The 21,607-nt window shown below is 45.7% G+C and overlaps 1 protein-coding gene across 1 annotated transcript in view; it reads right to left on the bottom strand.

Moving 5' to 3' along the window:
• Positions 1 to 4,404: 4,404 nt before the first annotated feature.
• The window catches only part of LOC146797105 (blue-sensitive opsin-like), a 200,146-nt gene continuing 182,943 nt past the window's right edge, over positions 4,405 to 21,607 (bottom strand). The window contains exon 5 of the mRNA XM_085629746.1: positions 4,405 to 5,085. Coding sequence (XP_085485872.1) covers positions 4,957 to 5,085 — 129 coding nt within the window. The 3' untranslated portion in view covers positions 4,405 to 4,956. The remainder of the gene's footprint in view (positions 5,086 to 21,607) is intronic.

Genomic DNA, 21,607 nt, shown 5'->3' with positions numbered 1-21,607 from the left:
TTGTCCTACCGCTGTGACCCCAGGGAGTCCCGGCTTGTAGCAGCCGCGGACAGGAGTAAGGTCTTCCCCGTCAGGTTGCCTCATCGAAGCTTGATCTCTCAGACCAGGCTTGAGACCATGAAGTGGGTACCATCTACTCGCTGCTGGAAGAGGATGATACAGATTTTAATAACGTGATATCAAGTTATCCTAAACTGATGCAGCTTTGACATCACTGGTGGGAAGGCACTCTGTTGGCTCTTGGAGTGGTGCTTTCTGGCAAGGCATGGTATGGTCACATTCATTTTAAATGAAAGAAGTCAGATGATGCATGCAGAATAGCAACAAGCAGGGGCTGCAGGGGGTTCAAAATGCACAATTGTTGACTGGTGTCGTGGGTCAGTGGTCATTCAATTACAGTTCATTCCGGCTTTGAGGCTCTGCTGTCTGGTTTTCTATTGATATCACGTCGTATGATCTTGTTTACATGTAGTAACATCTATAAATAGCATTAATAAAGTTTTTTGTAAGCCGTCCGTTGAGGTTTAGCCGGGTCACTGAAGACATTCCTCGAACCATGGACCTGGCACCCTCAATGTTCTCCAGTAACCACCGTGAACCCGGACACGTCGCGCCCCACAGTGTCTTGCCCTTCCTTGGCTCCTTCGGGGTGCCTGGCAGGAATTCCGCTAGTTCTGAACTATTTACATTTGGAAAAAGTTCACTACTAGCAGAACTCGGCTGTGCACTCTCCTGCTTCACCAGGGAGGGACAAGACTCTTCGGGGGCGGCGAGGACGATGGAGCCCACGGCCACTGAAGGAGGCCCTGGTGGTGTCAGGACATTCAGAGCAGGAAGAAGGACCTCAGCCATGAAGCCAGAGAAGATTCCGCATCCTGGGGGCGTGTACTTAGAAAGTGCTCTCCGCTGTTGGGCAGTCGGGCGATGAAGAAAGACTGCGGGTCATTCTCCGTCGCTCCAACCCCCCCCCCCCCCCCAACTAAAGGACAATGATTTTCTGTTACTGTGTTCCCATTGGCTGTGAGTGCATGACTATAAGGGAGGCTGGGGGGCTGGGGCGGTTAAACATGAGAAGGGACAGAACGGGCATTGCATAAAGAACCAGCAAGGATGGGGTTCAATATGGAAAAGGAGATGAGGCTTTGCCTCAGCAGTTGCACAAAGTGATAGGATTAGGGGCTCGAATGGCCAGATGGCTAGTTCCTGGCTGACTTTACAGCATGGATGCCTGTTGTCTACATGAAGGGAGTGGTCACATTCCAGGGCACTTTAGCTTCCTTCGTGTTGACTACAGCATTATTAGAACGTCTTGTGGACAGCAGCCCCATTCCGCGAGTTCACTGGTCCACAGTTCTCGCCCGGAAAGAATGTCAGTCGTCTACAAGCAGAGGTCAAAGGAGGTAGATCCTGCTGTACCCTTGGAATGACGGGCATCACCTGTACTCCACAGCAGCCAGTCCTGCTTCAAGGGCCTTGTCTCGCTCTTCCAGGGCCCTTGCTGGGCTGGTGGCTGGTTTCATCGTCGTGGTCATGCCAGAGCCTGGGATCTACCAATCAATCAATCAAGTATTTATAAAGTGTGGCAATTCACCTGTGAGGGTCTCAAGGATCTATCAGTTACTGCATGAGTACTCTTAGCCTCCAAGAGCAGCGGCGTGCAAGTCACAGTCGCCAGGTTTGAGACATTCGCAGGTTGTGGGATGGGGATGTGTTAACGTGTGTTGTCCTACACAGGAGCAGAGGATGAGTCCAGGAGCGCAGGACCAAAGGAAGAAGAACTAACACAAAAGAAGTCAGACATGGTTCTCAATCTGATGGTGAGTGACTTCATTAATACTTTTGGTATAGGTGCAGATATTCCTACATCCTGTCTATGCTCCCTTTAAACGCAGCTTTTGGTCCCACTGAACCCCGATCTCTCCAATTATTCCATTGTGGAACCAACAGACCAGCCATCAATACTTTGAGACTGCCTGTTTGTCGAATGTCTGCACGTCCTGAACACTGGGTACCACTTTGTCAAAGTTCACCATCCACTGAGCAGTACAAAGTAAACTCATTTTATTGTGCAGGAAGGGTAGTCAGAGGCACCATAGCTCTGCTAGAAATAGCCCTTGGCTTTGCATTCTTTCTTCCGATTTACAAAACGGGAGCCCCTTGGACATGTGTTCCACGTGATGTAAGGAGACATGGGTGCAGGCCATAAACTCTTTGGGCATCAGTAAGATGCAATCACACCGAGTGACATGCAGCCAGGAACCCTTTGGGCACGCATTCATGGGGGTGCAGAAGAATGACAAGCTCAAGAGGTCCTTTATAAAGACACAAGGGGTGCGTCCTATGAAAGCTTCTCTACCAAATGCTTACATTGTTCTGGTGTTTGCGGGTGATAGGCACTGATTCTCATCATTTTTAGGACCGGGATTTATTTTTTATCATTAGACTTTGGCCCAGAGCTAAAGAGAGAAAGGCAGAAAAAGGAGGGTGAAGGACCCTGAGAAAGATAGGGAAACAGTGACAAAGGGAGCAAGTAGTGATGAAAATTAAGCATCAAGAGTGGGATAAATAGACAAAAAGTTTAGAGTGGTAAAGAAAAGAGTCATGAGGTGGAATCAAGACCATGCAGATTTGGTATTCATGAGATAAAGAGGCAGGAAGTGTATCAAAGTGGAAGAAAGAGCCATTAGGTGAAATCAGGACTACACATGCTTGGTATTCATAAAGTGAAGAGACAGGAAGGTTAGAGTGGTGGAAGAAAGAGTAATGAGGTGGAATCATTACTACGCAGCCTGGGTATTCATGAGATAAAGAGACGGGAAGTGTAGGAGGTGGACAAAAGAGCCATGAGGTGGAATCAAGACTACTCAACCTTGATATTCATTAGATAAAGAGACAGGAAGTGTAGAGTGGTGGAAGAAAGAGCCATGAGGTGGAAACAAGAATACGCAAACTGATTATTCATGGGATACAGAGAGGAAGTGCAGAGCGGTGAAAGAAAGAGCCATGAGGTGGAATCAAGAATACGCAACCTGGGTATTCTTGGGATACAGAGACAGGAAGTGTAGAGCAGTGAAAGAAAGAGCCATGAGGTGAAATTAGGACTACACATGCTTGATATTCATGAAATGAAGAGACCGGAAGTGAAGAGTGGTGGAAGAAAGAGTCATGAGATGGAATCATCACTACGCAGCCTGGGTATTCATGAGATAAAGAGACAGGAAGTGTAGAGTGGTGAAAGAAAAAAAAGCCATGAGGTGGAATCAAGACTACTCAGCCTTGATATTCATGAGATAAAGCGACAGGAAGTGTAGAGTGGTAGAAGAAAGAGTCATGAGGTGGAATCAAGAATGCGTAACCTGGGTATTCATGGGATACAGAGCCAGGAAGTGTAAAGCGGTGAAAGACTCATAAGGTGGAATCAAGAATACACAGCCTTAATAGTCATGAGATAAAGAGACAGGAAGTGTAGAGCGGTGAAAGAAAGAGCCATGAGGTGGAATCAAGAATACGCAGCCTTGGTAGTCATGACATAAAGAGTTAGGAAGTGTAGACTGCTGGAATTAAGACCCATGAGGTGATATCAAGACTACCCAGGCTTGGTATTCATGAGATAAAGAGACAGGAAGTGTAGGGTGGTGAAAGAAAGAGCCATTAGGTGGAATCAAGACTAGCCTGTCTTGGCATTCATGAGATAAAGAGACAAGAAGTGCAGAGTGATGAAAGAAATATTCATGAGGTGGAATCAAGAATACACAGCCTTGGCAGTCATGAGATAAAGAGACAGAAAGTGCAGAGCGGTTAAAGAAAGAGCCATGAGGTGGAATCAAGAATACGCAGCCTTGGCAGTCATGAGATAAAGAGACAGGAAGTGTAGAGCGGTGAAAGAACGAGCCTTGAGGTGGAATCAAGACTATGCTGCCTTGGTAGTCATGAGATAAAGAGACAGGAAGTGTAGAGCAGTGAAAGAAAGAGCCATGGGGTGGAATGAAGACTAGCCTGCCTTGGTGATCATGAAATAAAGGGACAGGAAGTGCAGAATGGTGAAAGAAAGAGTCATGAGGTGGAATCAATACCACGCAGCCTTGGTAGTCATGAGATAAAGAGACAGGAAGTGTAGAGTGGTGAAAGAAAAAGACTTGAGGTGGAATCAAGACTACGCAGCATTGGTTTTCGCATTCGGCAGCACCAGCAGGAAGCTCCTAAGTAAAACTTTGAGCCCCTACTGTTATTTGTTTCACAAATTAGGTACAAACCCCTGTCAGCCCCATGTTCCCAATAACATGTTTTATTAACAATGCCTCTGTTTGGGGAGAACTATTTACAAAGTCAAAGCTGCCAGCGAACTAGAAATTCAATGATAAAAAACAATTTTTAAGTACAATAAAGCACCAGATGAGGCAGGTGTGAAGATGCATCTCCCATATTTATTTCAAGACATACCAACAACATGAGCTACGCTACTTGACGGCAAGTACAGAGAGTGAGGAAGGAAGGCGGTGGAGAAGTATTTACAATGTACAAGTTATCCTGCCCGACACACCAAGGAAGAGCGTCCGATGCTATCGCATTCACTGCTCTCGCATGCCCTGCTCCGCGAGAACAGACAGCGCCACTCTGCGTGCTCTCAGACGTAAGGTGGGTGGGTCTCACCGATGACTTCTACTTGACTTTCAAAGGAAGGTTTGAATTGCTAAATCTCATCTGTTTGGTAAGAGGGGGTTCCTTGATAGTGGAATATGCTGTTGGGCTTTTTTGATTAGATTCCTGCATCCCAGTCAATATAATGAACCCTTAAAAATAATTTTACAATCACCAAGTAGAGACACTGGCGTTTATGAGGGTGCCCTATGACCGAAGGGTTTGATGAGAAGAGCAGGCTTGAGCGTGTTCTCGTGACATCCCAGGGAGCCTTTGAGACCATTGCGCCCTATTGCACCTGCCGCGTGCCCGCGGATTCTATGCAGGCGCCACCTGGCTGCTTGACACTGAAGAGACCTGAGTGGACTGGCCAGAGACGGAGGAGTCGTCGTCGTCCCCGAAGGGACTCTTGCCGCAGAAGACGAGCTTCATCATGGAGGAGCGGAACTGAGGAGAGAGAAAAGAAGGCATCAGCACACTGTCATGCAGATAGACCTGCAGCATTAGTGAAACAGTGCATCACTTTCCAACCTCAGCACTCACACTTCTTCCCGCCCCTTTAATATGTAGCACAGACCGGAAGGGCGTGGCTTAAACAATGAGACTGAGATCTGACAATCATTATCCAAAAGCAAGGAGTTCCACTGGCATTCTTTGTCAATAACAATCTGCATTCTCAGCTGTTAAAAAACATTAGAAATGATTTGTAAAATTGCTATTTCCTGTATTAAAAAGTGGTTTTGTTTTGCAGTTCATTCTGATAATAGTGCCACCAGGAATAGACACGTTCAGTTTGTAGTATCCTCAGGCATGTTGTGTTTCCCTCGCCAACCAGTGCACAAGAGACAGAGGCGAAGAAAACACATCTCTCAAGCACAAGATCAGCAACAGCAGAACACTCTGACTGCCAATAACTGATATAAGTAAATGACAACAACCAATGGTGTATTGGAGGAGCCGGCACAGACTATTGCCCAACCCAGATCAATTCTTTGGCTTTCAGAGCGTTCCGTCCCGGGAGCCCCTCTAAGTTAATGTAGTACATGTTCAGAGCAAGTCTTAGTATCTCAAAAGATTTAAGGTGGCTTGGTTCCCAAGTATAACCAAGTCATCAACACAGTTCTGCTTGTTCCAAAGAGTTTGGTCATAAGCAAATTTACCTTTGTTACACCTGCCAGGAAATCCCAAAGGGATTCCTGGCAGGTGTAAATGGCTTGAGAGAGAGGTGAGGTACAGATTGATGATCTAGATTCTAGACAGAGGTGATGACTAGATAGAGAGATAGGGAAGAGATGTAATGAGAGAGATGAAGTTGAAAGTGTAATGAAAGATATGAAGGAGAGATACAAGGAGATGAGATGGGAACAGATGAAAACAGAGAGGTGAGGTTCAGGTAGGGGGTGAGAAGAAGAATGGGATGAGGTTGAGAGAGAAAACTGATGCATAAAGAGAGGCATGGGTAGAGATGATGAGGTTGGCACAGAACATGATAGGTGGGACTTGAAAGTGAGGTAAAGGTGGGGCGGTAAGGTGCTCATAGGTCAGGTAAACAGAGATGTTAGGTGGAGAGAGGGGATAAAGAAATAGGACCGTATGAGGTAGAAGGGGTGAGGTGGAGCAAGGAGAGTAACATGAGACAGAAAGATAATTTTTATGGTTAATTGCGTCGAAAAGCCTGAGAGCATTAAGTTTGGGTAGCTCGACAGTCCCAGCTGTCAAATTAAAGAAGCATTTGCAATGCAATTGGTCTCGCATTTGCAAGAGATAGAGCTATTGGCATTGTGTTTTGGTTTGGAGTGAAGTGGATGTATGTGATTTGGAGTGGAATCATGTGTGTTGAATTGTAATTGTAAGTTGTGGAATTGTGTGGTGTGTAGAGTATTTGTGTAGTGAAATGATGTGGCATGGTGAATAGAATGGGGTGAGAGCTGCACAGAATAGATCGAAAGGAAGATAGAGAGAAAGGTAGTTTGTGTACAAAGTGGTGAATGAACTCCAGACAGAGGAGCAGAAAGAGTGTGTAAGAAAAAGAAAGAAGGGGAGAGCAGACCACAGACGCATGAAGAGGGGAGCACCTGTGTACGCAGAAGACACCCCAAAAAGAGGAGGAGAGCGTGTGTCTGAGGGACGTAAACATTAAAAAGGTACAGGAAAGAAACTCTATTTGAAGACTTGAAGCGAACCAATATGAGACCGTCGGGAATAGTGCATGAGAGAGTGAGAGAGTGATGTGAGAGAAAGAGAGAGAGAAAAAGAGAGAGGGAGAGAGAGAGAGAGGGGCAAGTGGGAGGGGCATCCAGAGGCGGGGGAGGCAAAAGGTGGACCAGTGCACAGCCGTAGGTGGTACAGGAAGGTACCATGTGTGAGCAGGCAGTATAGAGATGAGAAAAGGAGTGTGAGGGACGGATGAGGGGGGGTAGTAGGAGTGTGAGGGTGAGATGACATTTTATTTTAATGTGAAGTTTAATGCAGTTGAAAAGGATATTTAAACAGAGCGTTATATATGTGGACCAAATAAAACAGTTCACTTTTAGGCACTACTTACATAATTGAGAACATACAGAAAGTGAAGCACAGCAAGGTGAAAAGTTCATATTATAAACAGGCTTCAGGGAAGAACTCTTGTATTTCTTGCTTAAGCAGTAACGGGCATGTGAATAATTACATTTCGACATAAATTATGGAAAATAGATGTACATATTTATCTTAAATGCTTTTCAACATTAGCATTGTGCAATTCACCGAGTACCCTTAATTATTTTTTTAATTAGGACAGCTGGTAACTAATAATTTAGAAAAGGAAGTAAAAGAACAATAGTATTTAGGACGTGAGGATAAAGCACGTGTTGTGCACATGAAAGTAACAAGCATTGCCAATGCCAATAGGTCCTGCATTTGCGAGAGTTAGAGCTATTAGCATTGTAATTGATCATGTTTTTTACCCATGTGTTTTGGGTTGGAGTTTAGTGGATGTATGTTGTTTGGAGTGGAATTATGTGGGTTGGATTGGAATTGTTAGTTGTGGAACTGTGTGGGTTGGAATTGTGTGGGGTGGTGTGGATTTATGTAGTGGAATTATGTGGCATGGTGGATAGATAAGGTTGAGACTGTACAGAATACATATACAAATAGTGTGGTGTGAAGTGGATTTGTGTAGTGGAATTATGTGGAAAGTAATTATGTGGCATTGTGTGTGGAGTGTAAATATGTGGATTGATATTTTGTGTTGTGGAGTGGTATGTAGTGGAGTTTAAAATATGTGGTGTGCTGTTGAATTTTGTGGCATGATGTGGGCTTTTGTGTTGTAGTTTGGATGTATATGGTGTGTTGTGTAAATGTGTTGTCGAGTTGAATTATGTGGTGTGTTATTAAATTATGTGGTGTGGAATGGAAATGTGTAGAGTTGAATTGTGTGATGTGGAACTGTGTGGCGTTGAGTGAAATTATGCTGATTGGAATTATGTGGCATGGTGTGAAGTGTATTTATGTGGATTGTTGCTATGTGGCATAGTATAGTTTTATGTGGGGTGTATTTATCTGTTATAGAGTACAGTGTAAATATGTTAAGTTGAATTATGCTGCCCTGAGTGGTCTTATGTGAAGTGTAATTATGTTGAGTGGTGTTGAATTGTGTGACAGTGAATTGTGTGGTGTTATATGTCACACTAAACATCCACATATGCCGCAATGTACCCAGGTGAACTAAAGAGCTAAAGAAAAGATTTGAAAGTGGGGGATGGTAAGAATAACCAGGATTTTACCAAAATGTTAAACCTGGGGCACAAGAGCACTTAGAATGAAAAGGTCTGAACCCAAACTCCTTAAGCTAACAGTCTTGCAAGATGTCCTCAAATCTGAATGTTTACAGCTCTACTTTTATACCAATGCTGACTTAAGGATTTTATATTAAGTACCTACGTCTACACAGTTTTACTTAAACATTAGCATTGAAAGAAATGCCATTGCATAAAAAAAGAGATTGGTAACAAAATAAAGTAGGGTATATGTTGGCACGTGTAATTAACATGAACAATATATGTGCCTTGATTTTGAAATGGGTGGATACTACTGACCTCTGCTATCAGCAAGACTTTCAAAGTTTCAATCCTATTTCAATTAAATGATTTATTGCGAAAGTGACGTGACAGTATTTTTTCTACTTTTCACTTACTGTCCCCCGGCTCAAATAGTTAATGCAGAGGGTTCCCAACAGGGCCGAATGGCCGTAGCGGGCATCGGGCATTTCCCCAGGAACCTGGAAGGGTGGGGGGCAATTTTGCAGCAGTGTGGGCCGTTTTTGTTACTGGTGGCCAGCTTTGCAGTAGTGATGCTATATCGGGCCCCAGTAACAAAAGCAGGGGGGGTCCTGGTCCATCAAAATTGACAGGGCTGGTTTGGGTTCCCATTCCGGCCCTGGTGCCCAAGTCTTACTGAAGTCAAGGAAATAAGCTAGCTTTAGATATTAGACACAACAAACACAATGTTAGAAAATAGTTACAATTGCTATATGCCCAAGCCTTAGTAAAGAATAAGAATACGTGAATTAAGATAGATAGCATGAGCCTTCGACTCTAGTATAGTGCTATAGCTAATGTCATTCGGGCCATTTAATACTGATGGGAAGGGGGCGTGGTCAAGATGTCTGTCAAGTTGTGACGGAGCTCCAGCCGTCTGGAAAGATTTTTACACGCAGAGGACTCTTCTGACAAGCTTTGCCTTAACTTTCTTTCTACTTTAAAAGATGCTGGATTAAGCCAACTGGTTTCTCAACCTACGCACAAAGCTGGTCATACTCTTGATCTTCTTTGCTCGAATTTCTCAAACATCCTGATTGAGGATCCCTATCCGGTGATTTGGTCGGACCATTTTTTTTATCCCTTTTGCTATTCATCTTTGCCAGCATGTGAGACCTAGAATTCCCCCTAAGGCGGCAGGACGTAATTGGAGTAAGATCTCCCCTGACAGTGTTGCCCTACATCTTGTAAATACCACTCCCAAAGACGCCCCTGATTTAGATTCACGCCTGACTAACCTCAACTGCTGGGTCACCTCTGCTATTGACTCGCTCGCTCCTATGCGACCGATTAAAACCTTTCGAGCAGCTCCCTCCGCCCCATGGTACTCCGACGAGCTTCGGAAATATAAATCTTCTTGTAAGCTGTTGGAGCGCCAGTGGAGGTCATCCTATTCTATTGACACAAAACTTAAATATAAACTGGCCCTCAAAAAATACCGTAGGAAAATAATTGAGCATAAAAAACTTTACCTGGAGGAGAAAATTAATAGAGCGCATGGCTCGGCCAGGGAAATTTTTAACACAGTGAAGACTTTCACAGATCCCTTGGCTCTTAAACAATGTCTTCCAGTCTCTCAGGCCCTTTGCTCCCGCCTCTCTGACTTCTTTGAAGACAAGATCGCGAAGATCTATGACACCTTCCCCAATAATAATGATCTAGGGAGTGATACGCCTTTACCTGACCGCATCGAGTCTTCTTCCATCTTTTCAGACTTTGAGGCAATCTCACTGGAACACTCACTGATGGAACTGTCTAGATGCCGCTCCGGCTCACCACTTGACCCTTGGCCAGCCAAGCAATATAAATTATTGGCCTCTTTTCTTAATCCCTTCCTTAACTACATCTGGAATGACTCGCTCAAAACCAGAATTTTCCCGGAGTCTTGGAAACATGCCCAACCGGTCCCGATTTTAAAGAAAGCTAATACAGATCCTAATGAGCCGGTGAACTATCGACCCATTTCTCTGCTCCCAGCCCCTGCCAAGGTCCTTGAAAAGCTAGCGCAGCAACAACTGGCAGGTTTTCTTGAATCCCACGGCCTACTTTATGAATCCCAACATGGTTTTAGAAAGTGCCATAGCACTGAGTCTGCCCTTATAGAAATGGCCGACTCTATGCGGTGAAAACTGGATGGGGGTTCCAGAGCGGTGCTGGTGCTGCTCGACTTGTCGGCAGCATTCAACACCGTCTCTCACCCCATCCTGATTGACCGTCTTCGGTCGAAGGCCCTGGAGTGGCTGACCTCTTTTTTGTCTAATCGCACCCAGGCAATCTATACTCACCCTTTTACCTCTGTTAGCCGTACCCTGAAATGGGGTGTCCCTTAAGGCTCGGCTTTGAGCCCACTATTGTTCAATGTCTATTTTTCTCCTCTGGCTGAACTCATTGCTGGGTCGGGCATCATAGCTACTTCCTATGCAGATGATATTCAGCTGCTTTTCTCCTATGAGAGTGCCACGCAGACTACTTTTGATCCTCTGAAGGATTGTCTGCGGGACATCTGAAAATGGATGGACCATAACTGCCTCCGCATCAACCCTCCCCTCTTGATGCAACTCTATGGTGGCCACAGGAACTTGGCATTCCCCCTGTCCCTAAGGACTCTGTAAAAAATCTAGGGGTCAAGTGGGACTCAAATCTTTCTTTTAGCAACCAAATACAGACCGTTTCAGCCGCTTGCTTTTCCAAGATCAGGATGATTAGGAAATTCATCACCTATCTCCCTAGTGACACCAGGAAAACCATAGTCCAGGCATTGATTACATCTCACCTGGACTATGCGAACGGCCTGTATTTAGGGTTGCCCGCGGGCCTCCTACATCGGCTCCAGACAGTCCAGAATGCGGCTGTTCGGCTGGTCTGCGGGGTTTCCCTACGCACCCATATTTCGCCTCATCGCAGAGCATTACATTGGTTACCAATCCATCAAAGAGCTGCATTCAAAGCCATGACCTTAGCCCATCGAGCAACTAGGGGTAGGGGATCGGCCTACCTCTCTGTTAGTATCCGTCCTTACTGTAACTCTCGGAACCTTCGTTCCAACTCCCAACATCTGCTTTCCATACCAAGATTCAGGAAAGCACGTTCAGGAGGTAAAACCTTCCAGGTCTGTGCCACAACTCTCTGGAACGAACTCCCGATCGCAATTAGGATGATCCAGGAAGAATTACCCTTCCGTAAGGCACTAAAAACTTTCCTCTTTTGTTAAACCCCCCAGGACTATCAATCTCTGTTTTCACTCAGAAGCGCCGGAACACCCCGTTGGGGTAGCTGCGCGCTATATAAAATACACAAAATAAATAAATAAATAAATAAGAGCGATAGGCATCCTACTTTGTAATGACGACGTGGAGGACAGGACACTCCCTACCAGGCTGGCCTGTCATCTGTGCCCTCTTTCAGCCTGCACTGGGACGTTGTCTGCCGGGTAGCCCTGGAGATCCGTTGAGGAGTGGTGAGCGGCAGTGACGTGTGCGGCCAAGCCCGAGTCCTGGCGCTGACTCCCTGGGTCTGGAGGCGGCGAAATCCTCGTCTCGACGTGGCTGGCCAGTGAGGAGGGCCCTGACCGGAGGGCAACGGCTCCCCCCCTCGCATCCTGGGCATGCCGTGCCGAGTCCCGAGGCAGGTCTCATTGGTCGCATAGCGTGTGGCTGCCTGGACTGGAGGTGTGCTTCCAGTGGGCCGCGGGTGAAGGAGCAGAGGTGAGGCCCCTGTTACCGCTTGTGGTGTCAGACTGCCGTGCCCCACGGAGGATTGTGGTGGTTCAGCCATTTTTAGGTCGAGCCTAGCAGCGCGCATGCACTGATCTGCAAGGCTTTTTGCAGCTACTCCGTGTGGGTCTGACTCCTCCCACACATTTGATTGGCTTTTGCATGTGTCTTTCAAGAATGAAAGCACGCAAATGGCTGAAGGTGGGTGCATGTCCCACCTCTTCTGAAAAGGTTCACTCCCACAGCGTTTTGCCTGCGGGAGCGAGCAGCAGCGCGCAGGGCAGCTGCTGCAGTGCCTCCTTGTCTCCGCTGCACCACTCCCCCTTGTCTCCCTGTGCCCGCCCCCAGTCTCGCGTCTCATGTCAGTCTCGTAAAAATCATTTAATTTCCCCCCACCTACAGAATAAAATTACTGTGTCCTTGTGTAATGTAATTTTCCTCGCATGAATACTTTATTATCATCATGGGCGAAGGTCAGCCTAGTAGCCACAAACCAGCCAGCCTAGCCCAGGAAACCTGACGGAGGTGTGGCGAAAGCCCTCTTAGCCCAACAGTCTGGTCTGAGGTGAGATACAATACTAACTTTTAAGCAATGCGCTACCTAGAACTTTCAGTGCGCAAATCCTCCATCTCGGTTTCCGAGCACACACAAGCGCCTGACAAACGAAAGTGAAACTGCGTGCTACATGGCAAAATACTTATAAGGTCTCAAAGGCGAGACCTATTGGCTATGCCAATGCTTGTTAAAATGGTGAGCCTGCCATGCTACTTGTACGTGCTGAGCAACTATCCATACATCAAGCCTCGCAAATGGTTTCACTCCTTAACCGCGAAAATTACCAGGTTTGTGTGGGCCGGGGGCCGACATAGAGTAGCGTTTCATTAATTGCGTAAGTCTCCATTTGACGGAGGCCTAGGCCTCTCCAACATCTATTTATATTATTTGGCGGCACATCTGGCCCCAGTCAACGACTGGTTCACCAGGGGGGTGGGACGATCCAGCGTATCGGTTGGAGATGCATATATTGGGAATGGATGGCATGCTTGATCTTTTATACAGAGCACATGCACCAACCACCTTGTCTTCCTGTATGTGAGCGTCCCCCACCTGTTGGAGGGTGGCTCTTTGCCTCACCGGCTGGTATCTCCACCTCCCTTGTGGCATGGAATGTGGCTGAACCAGGTGTTCGCTCTGGAGGGCTTTCTGTACTGGGATCAACTTGGGATCTCCTATCTTGGGGATGTTTATCAAGGGGGGGTACCATTATATCTTTTCAGAAGTTGAAAAGCAGGTACTGTTTACCCAACTCGCAGTTTTTCAGGTACCTTCAGCCACGCCATGCCCTGTCATCCCTTGACCTTCCGGAGGGCATGTTGCCTAAGTTTAGCACAGTGGAGGCAAAGATTTTTCAAGGGAAACTGGGTAAAGGGGCTGTGTCCACGATTTATCGGTCGCTGGTGATTCATGCTCTAGGGGGCCTTGACGGGGCTCAGCAACGATGGGAAGCCTGGGTGGGAGTGTTGGACAAAGATTATTAGAGGGAGGCCTGCATGGTGCCTAGGGAATTGGAGATCTCAATGTGGCTGCGTATGATCCAATTCAATTACTTGCATGCGACGTACCTCGCGCCGAGGCAGTTGCGGAACATGCCTTTTGGTACTCATGTGGCATGTGTGTGATGCACTCTTACAAGAGTGGACTTCTGTCATGTTGCTTGGGAGTGCCTGGTACTGCAACCGTTTTGGGAAGAGGTGGGTTGCACTCTCTCCGATGTTCGGGCTGCCATCTGGAGTTCACCCCCGCATGGCGTTGCTTAGGCTACTAGAGGAAGTGGGGGCCCCAGGGCCGAATGAGCATTCTTGGGAGTGGCCTGTGTAGTCACTAAGCAGGGTGTGACACATGCATGGAGGCGGGAGAGGCCACCATCAATTGGGACCTGGCGAGCAGGGGTAGACTGGTGTGCCCATCAAGAAAAGCATTTATTTGAGGCAGGTGGCTGCCCCCAGTAGCATGCGAGGATATGGGGTAAATGGTGTGATTATTATGGCCTGTCAATTTGAAATGGTGATGTTGAACGTCCCGCACAACAATGCCCACCACAATCTCCTTCGTATTTTCCATTGTGTGATATGCTATCATGCCGTAAATTCTCAATATAGTTGTTTTAAAAAAAAAAATACTGATTGGAAAACAACCTTCTTGTAAATATGTGAAGTCCAGCATGCCATTATGGTGCGATAAAAATGCTAGATGCACGAGACTCTCCCGCTATTTAAAGCCCTTGTGACTAGCAGTTTGTCTTAAGGCTGCAGCACAGATAATTTCCAAGTCCATCCTTTAGAGGCTGGTCTGACACAAGAAAAACAATAATCCCTGTCTAGCGGATTCATAAAATAAAAAAAAGGTCTCAGTAACGTTAAGGACTCGTATCGAGAACCATTAAAGTAGTCAATCTGCAATGGCTAGTTTCTTGGGCGTTCCTTGAACTGCGGGCGAGTACTAACAGTTAATGTCAAGATGTTTAAATACGATAACCAAAGACTACTAAATTACATCCTGCTGGTGCAGTGCTCGACACAGCAGTACAAAAAGAAGCTACAGCACAGGAATGTCCGCCAAGTCACTGTGGTTTAACATGCCAGATTCTGAATGTGTGTGGGTGTCCCTGCGGTGAGCATGGCGAAGGCACAGTGATAGAAGCAGTGATTAGCTAGTGCTGTGGTCAGTAGGGAAGACGGTCACTGAGTGGTGGATCGTAACTGCTACAGTTGACATCGCTGAACACGCGACACACAAGGTACTTATTAAAAGCAGCTAAGTACATTCCATAATGGAGGCGTAATCAGAATGGAAAAAAAAATGAGACTGGGCAAGTTAACTGGAGTAAAGGGTACTAATGCCAATGGATGGAAGACAAGAGGGACTAGGGACTGAAATGAGGGGGAATGGTAGGGGTGCAAGCCTAAGTGGCAAGTGGTGTCCATGAACTAGAAGCTAATGTGTTCAAAGTGAGGACAGAGTGGGGTTACTAGGGAGATTGAGACCTCTGAGATTACTAGCAGCGTACCTGCATGCAGAGTAGTTGTGGTCAGAAGAAGATGCAGCCAGTGCGTGGCATAAGGTAGAGTCGAAATCACATTGAAAGGCAGTAAGTCTGGCATGTCAACTCGATAAACTAGTTATATGCGATGTACTTCCAGAATGAGGTATAGTATGTGCTACTGAAATCGGACTCGGCTAAGTGCCGCCGCCATGATGAAATATGTTGTGAAGGGGCACATCTTAAGAATACGGAGTGCAATATGTTTAGGATGGCAAGCCCACTGGAAGGACCACTGCTGCCTGGACACGGTCCGTAGTGGTAATGTCTGCTGAAGACTGCAGAGGCTAAAAATAAATAGAGGTGGGCTTGCTGCACCGTGCAGAGTAAAAGAAAGGCCCGGCTCACCCACCTCTATTTATTAACTTTGGCAAAAATGTTTTACTTCATCAACATTTCATCAACGCTGAACGGCATGTTTTAACTTTAAGCATGGCGGTCATGCCTTTCGTTTGTTCTTCACTGGCACAGCTCGCCTATCTCGATTAATTAACTTTGGCAACATATTTAATTACTTTGCCAACATTTGATCAGTGCATCACACCACGCTTTATCTTGAAGCATGGCAGCCACAGAACAAAAGAAAGGCGCAGCCGCCATGCTTAAAGATAAAGCGCGGCATGCCGCCCTGATCAAATGCTGCTAAAGGAAATAAAAATGTGCCTGCCACAGCCCACCTCCCAAATAACAAGAACATGGTATGTACCTGCTAAGAGAAGAAGCGCATCACGATGGACATCTTTAGATTGAAAAAAAGATTTACAGGGTCGTCGAAGCAGCAGTGACATGCGTTCTTTTAGCAACACGGTGCCTGCTTCATGCCTGCTGAGCTTTATGAAACATGAAGCGTGGCAGCCGTGAAGCGGGCGCCGTGCTACTAAATGGTGTGTGGCCGCACACACACCCACATAAGTGCCTGCTGTAACTTAAAATAAATGCTTAAAGATAAAGAGTGGCAGTGCGGCGTGCCGCGCTGTAAGTGCTCGGTGTTAATGTAAAACAAGTAGGAGGGAGAAGGAGGCAGACGATGAGAGGGAGTGAACAGGGAGGAGGAGCAGGCAGCTGCACCCTGAGGAAAGGTAGTAAGTGTGGACACGAATAAGTTCCTGAGCCTATTCAAGCAAAAAGAAAAAAGAAGTGCTCAGAAAGTAATAAATGACATGACAAGGAAGAGCACATATAACAGGGTCAGTCCTCATGGGAGGTTACAAAAGTAAAAAAAGAGGGACTACTTAGCATATTAACCAATGAAAAGCAGTCATTTGCGAAGGAGAGTAAAAGTAGCCAATTAGAAAGATGGGTGGTGCTTAAAGTCTATATTCTAGATACAGCATGTCTCGAAGAGGCAGCACATGCGCTGCGTAGGCGAGACCTAAAAAGAATATATTTGACAAGGACACTTAGACTTCTGAGTGTCCTGATCACTTTATTAAGAGGCCTTTTGGAGGATGGGGCCCTGAGCAATTGTCCACTGTGCCCATGCATATACCCGCTGTGGCAGAGACCCAATACTTGATAATATAGAAAGAAGGAAGCATTATAGCCGTTTCTATGATCATAAATTAACATATGAAAAACCCAGTGAAATCAGGTGTTTCTTTCATAAGGAACTAGAACATGGCATCAGCCCAAAATACTACAAAGCAGCTGCACAGTTAGCAGCACCTCTGTTACTGCATCACAGAATCAACAAAGGAAAGGGGGCCTAACGGGCTTTTGAAGAGGTCCAGCTAAGTAATGCCCACAGATACAAGAAAAAATTGATGACAAAGCTGTTCCTGGGGGGAAGGACGCACCATGTACGGGGAGAACTGTTATGGATATTGGAGCCCTCACACAGCCATCAGGATATTGTGAATCACATACCCTTCAGGATGTAATGTAACATCATCGGGCTGCTCCTACGTCGAGTCGGCTGGTGCAATACCCGACGGGCTCTGGTTTAGAGAGCACTCTTATGGAGATCTTTAATATCCAAGATAGCCGATAGTTCAAATTGAAGGGTGAGGCTCGATGAAAGTGTAGATGAACGTATAAAATAGGGGAGGAAGTACGATCTCAACAATTTTATTATGATGTCTCCTCACCTAATTAAAATATGAGGTAAAAGTGTTAGTGACTCAGATTAATGTTCTGGGTTGCCTACACTGCCTCGTTATGGTCAACATGTTTCTCACTATAACTGAGATGTACTCAAGTGATTCATCAGGACCTTAAAATTCTATCTACAAATACATGTACCGATTGGGTAGTTTTGATAGACAATAAGCGTTTCATATATATAGCTGGTATTATTACCTGTGACTCGGTCTACCTGTATGAGGAATGGGAGACCAAAATCAATATAGAGCGCTTAGTTACAGAAACAGTTATGATACATGGTGTAGTTTGAACGTGCTGGGGAAGTGAAAGTGCACATTCCGTATAGGGGAAGTGGGAATAAAAATAATAGTAAAAAACTCACAAAAGCCACGTGAGGTGATCACTCCAAGAGTGTTGCAACAGCATATGGTACACTTACCCTATCAACTCCATAGGATAAACCACAGCAGTCCCTGGTAGGCTGCGCAAGGAGTTCCTTGCGTACTGTGGTATATAGGGACAGTGCTTTAAAAACAAGTAGGGTTACTAAATATACAACTCCAGGGTCATTAACACCCCTTCTCTTGATTTTACAAAAATGCACTTTTTTAACTCTCATGGGAAACTCTGATGTATGAAAGTCAATTATAGTTGGTGGATTGGAGAAATGCATGTTCCTGAAATTATAATGGAGTAGAGAGTCGTGCCTCTGCTTTCAGAGTGAATTCTCATATTATGCCCTGGGTGGTTGGTTTGCCCGGGTGGGGTATGAGATAACGTTGGGGTTTGTATCACGAAGGTTGTACAAGTTGTTAATATAAGTGCCTCAGTATTACATCTGAGACCCATGCGTTGGAAAAAGTCGTTCCTAAGGGTAATGTGACACCCTTGTACACATTCTAGTCACAATTAGTTAATGTTGCTGTGAGTCTGAATATGAAAGTATTGCAGCGATGTGTGGTTTAAGAAACCTTAGCGCTAATACGTATTGATTTAGTGAGGCCAAGGAGTAGTTCGTTACTAACATTGCGAGTCTACATCGCTCGTGTGTGTGCAACTGTGAAGCCTTAGCGCTAGTACGAATTGGTTGCGAAGACCCACCGAGTAGTAAATTAATTAGCAATGCGAGTCCACGATTCCCGTGTGTCTGCAAGAAACCTAAGCAATATTATACAAAGTTACAGAAGGACACAATGATACTCACTGACACGCCGAGTCCGTGTCGCCCGTCGACCTACCCCACACTACCAGGACTGGGGGGTGGGGTTCTAGGGTCTCACGTGGTATTTAAAGGCGAATCGCGTAACCGCTAGTGCGGGAGTGAGTCTGCTATTGTTCGTTGATATTAAAGGCGACTAATCCAGTCGCCATATTGGAAAGGTGTTTAGGCGGGCGGCGTCCTCGTTAGGTAGCCTAATAGTGAATAGTATTCATTGGTTATGAAGGTTATTGACGCTGTTATTAAAATAACCTAGGTAGGTGATTTAAAGACTATGTCGATCTTGGGAATGGAAAGGTCATCGTATACACTGTTGTAATGTATCCCGATGCTGCAGCCAATTGCCCCATAGTATATCACGGTGTAATTATGAATAAATCACCGAGCCTCAATATTAATGGTGCGGTTGCACGCTATTGCATAGGATGACTTAAATACAGGTCTAGTAAGGACAGGCTACAGTAATCAGGAAGCTGGTCAATAACAAATGTGATTGGTAGGGAACTATGTGTGTAAAAGAGTCTTAGGGCGGTTTAAGGGAACACCATGGGATGGCGTCATTAAGTCCTAAGATGTCTGTGCCACTTTTATACACCCACCTTTGTTCTTTGATGAAAAGGGCTTCTTTAGTTATATTTGGAATTGTTTCCAGAATTAGCCATTTAAAAGAGTCGGGGGGGTGTCCTTTCTCTAAAAAATGTGCACACATTTTGGTATTGATTTTTTTACAACGGAAATTGCTGCGGTGTTCAATGATACGCGTCTTGACAGGGCGCGTTGTCATTCCAATATACTGCAATGTGCAAGGGCATGTAATCATATATACACAGTTACTTGTGTTGCAGTTGGTATGACGACGTATATCCCACTTAAGGTTAATGTTTATTTGGACAGTCTTATGTGTGTCAGTAAGGTGGCACACAGAACATGAACCACAAGGGAAATGCCCGGTCACAGGGGGCAGGTCCCATAATGGTCTCTGTGTTATCTGTCTCTGTGGTCGAGGGCGGGTGTGGATCACCGAATCCCTCAGGTTCCTTGTACGCTTGAAAGCGAACCTGGGTGGTGCTAGAGTCATGGAGCCTGTGTTGAGTATCTTCCAATGTCTTTTGATCACTTTCGTGATCTGGTTAGAGACCGGAGTGAACGAGGTAACACAAGTGAGGTTCTCCGCTTGTATTCTGGATTTAGGTTCCAGTAAGGCCTCTCTGGGATTGTTTCGGGCTCTTTTGTTGGCCTGAGCGATCTGTTTGGCTGGATATTCGCGTGCTTTTAGATTCCTAGTCAGTTTTTCCGCTTCCATCTTATAATCCTTTAGGTCGCTACAATTGCGTCTTATCCTGAGAAATTGTCCCACGGGTAAGTTGTCTCTTAAGCTCCGCGGATGGTGGCTGGAGTAAAGTAGCAGACTGTTTCGATCGGTTGGTTTTTTGTATAGTGTGGTGGAGAGAGTGCCTCCGTGAAGATTGATATTCAGATCTAGAAATGGGATACTGTTTTCTGACACACAATGTGTGAATTTGAGATGTGGATCCAAGGTATTGATCCAATCGCAGAACTCTAGACAGGCTGATGTTTCCCCTCTCCATAGTATCAAGATGTCATCAATAAACCTCTTCCAGAGGTAGATGTCAGTGCTGTAGGGGTTGGTGTGATGAAAAATATGGCGGGTCTCAAAATCGGACATGTACAGACAGGCCAGACTTGGCGCAAAGGTGCTGCCCATACAAGTGCCCTGTATTTGTTTGTAGATCTGCCCTTTGAATTCAAAGAAATTTTCTGTCATAGCTAGAGTCGCACAATCCATAATGAAACTTATGGGGGTGTTATGTTGCCACGATTCATGATGAAGGATGTTTTCCACCACTTCTAGTGTAGCCCTCTGGGGTATGTTAGTATATAGGGCCTGCACATCTAGGCCAATCAACAAGGTGATCTCATCTGTAGCGGGTAGATCAACTAAGAGTCTTAATAGATCTGAAGTATCCTGTATATAGGATGTTGTCTTTTGCACTAGGGGTTGGAAAAAATAATCACAAAATTGTGACAAAGGTTCGAGCACTGAGCCTATGCCCGATACAATGGGTCTCCCGGGTACAGGGAGGGTCCCTTTGTGGATTTTTGGGAGGGTATAAAAGTATGGTGTACGTGGGTTCTTTTTTACCAGGAAATTGGCTTCCTTTTTACTTATCCAGCCTTGACTCTCAGCCGAGAAGACTAAGGCTGTGATGGTAGTTAGGAGACGCGGTGTAGGGTCAGTGGGGACAGGAGTGTAGTAAGCTCGGTCACTCAGTTGCCGCTTGCATTCTAGCTCGTAATCCACAGTGTCCATTATTACTGTAGCCCCTCCTTTGTCTGCCTGTTTAATAGTAATGGAAGTGTCATTGGATAGGTTGATGATAGTTTCAGTTTCTGCTTTGGACATGTTGTTATAATGCCTGGGGTTCGTTATATTGGCTAGGTCCTTAAGAACAGCTTGTTCAAAAGTGATAACTTCAGGCGGAATCATGCTGGTATTAGGAGTAAAAGTGGAGGCATTGTGTAGTCCACTATCTGTCTGTTGAGGTGCCTCAGTGTCGTTGAAAAAGGATTTTAATCGGATTTTCCGAAAAAACTGTTGAATCTCGCATTGTTGTTTGAAGGGATCACTTTTAGGTGTGGGTACAAATCCTAAACCCTTCTGCAAGACCCTCTGTTCCATTTCACTGAGGTTTCTCTGTGAGAGGTTAACTACTAAATCTTCTTTTTGTTCGTCGTATGGCTCCGTGTCTCCATGGTTCTCGGAGTATCTTCCCACTGGATCCTTGTTCCTTGTGGCTGATTGTTTTTTCTTCTTTGCCCTCGCCCTCTGCCCCAGCCTCTGCCTAAAAAAGGAGGGTTATACATAGGTGGGAAGAACTGGGGGGGGCCTTGTGGTGGCATGGGATATGTTGGTGGGCCCTGTTGGTGCACCGGATACTGCCAAAATGCTGGGTGTTGATAAGCGGCCATTTGGAAATCTGGATAGAACTGGCGATTTCCTCTACGGGAGTTGCCGTAATTCGCTGAGTCGGTGCTAGA

This window comes from Triturus cristatus, chromosome 10, assembly GCF_964204655.1.
Source record: "Triturus cristatus chromosome 10, aTriCri1.1, whole genome shotgun sequence".
Lineage (NCBI taxonomy): Eukaryota > Metazoa > Chordata > Amphibia > Caudata > Salamandridae > Triturus > Triturus cristatus.
The sequence above is the reverse complement of the archived record's forward strand: the minus strand, read 5'-3'. Positions and strand labels throughout refer to the sequence as shown.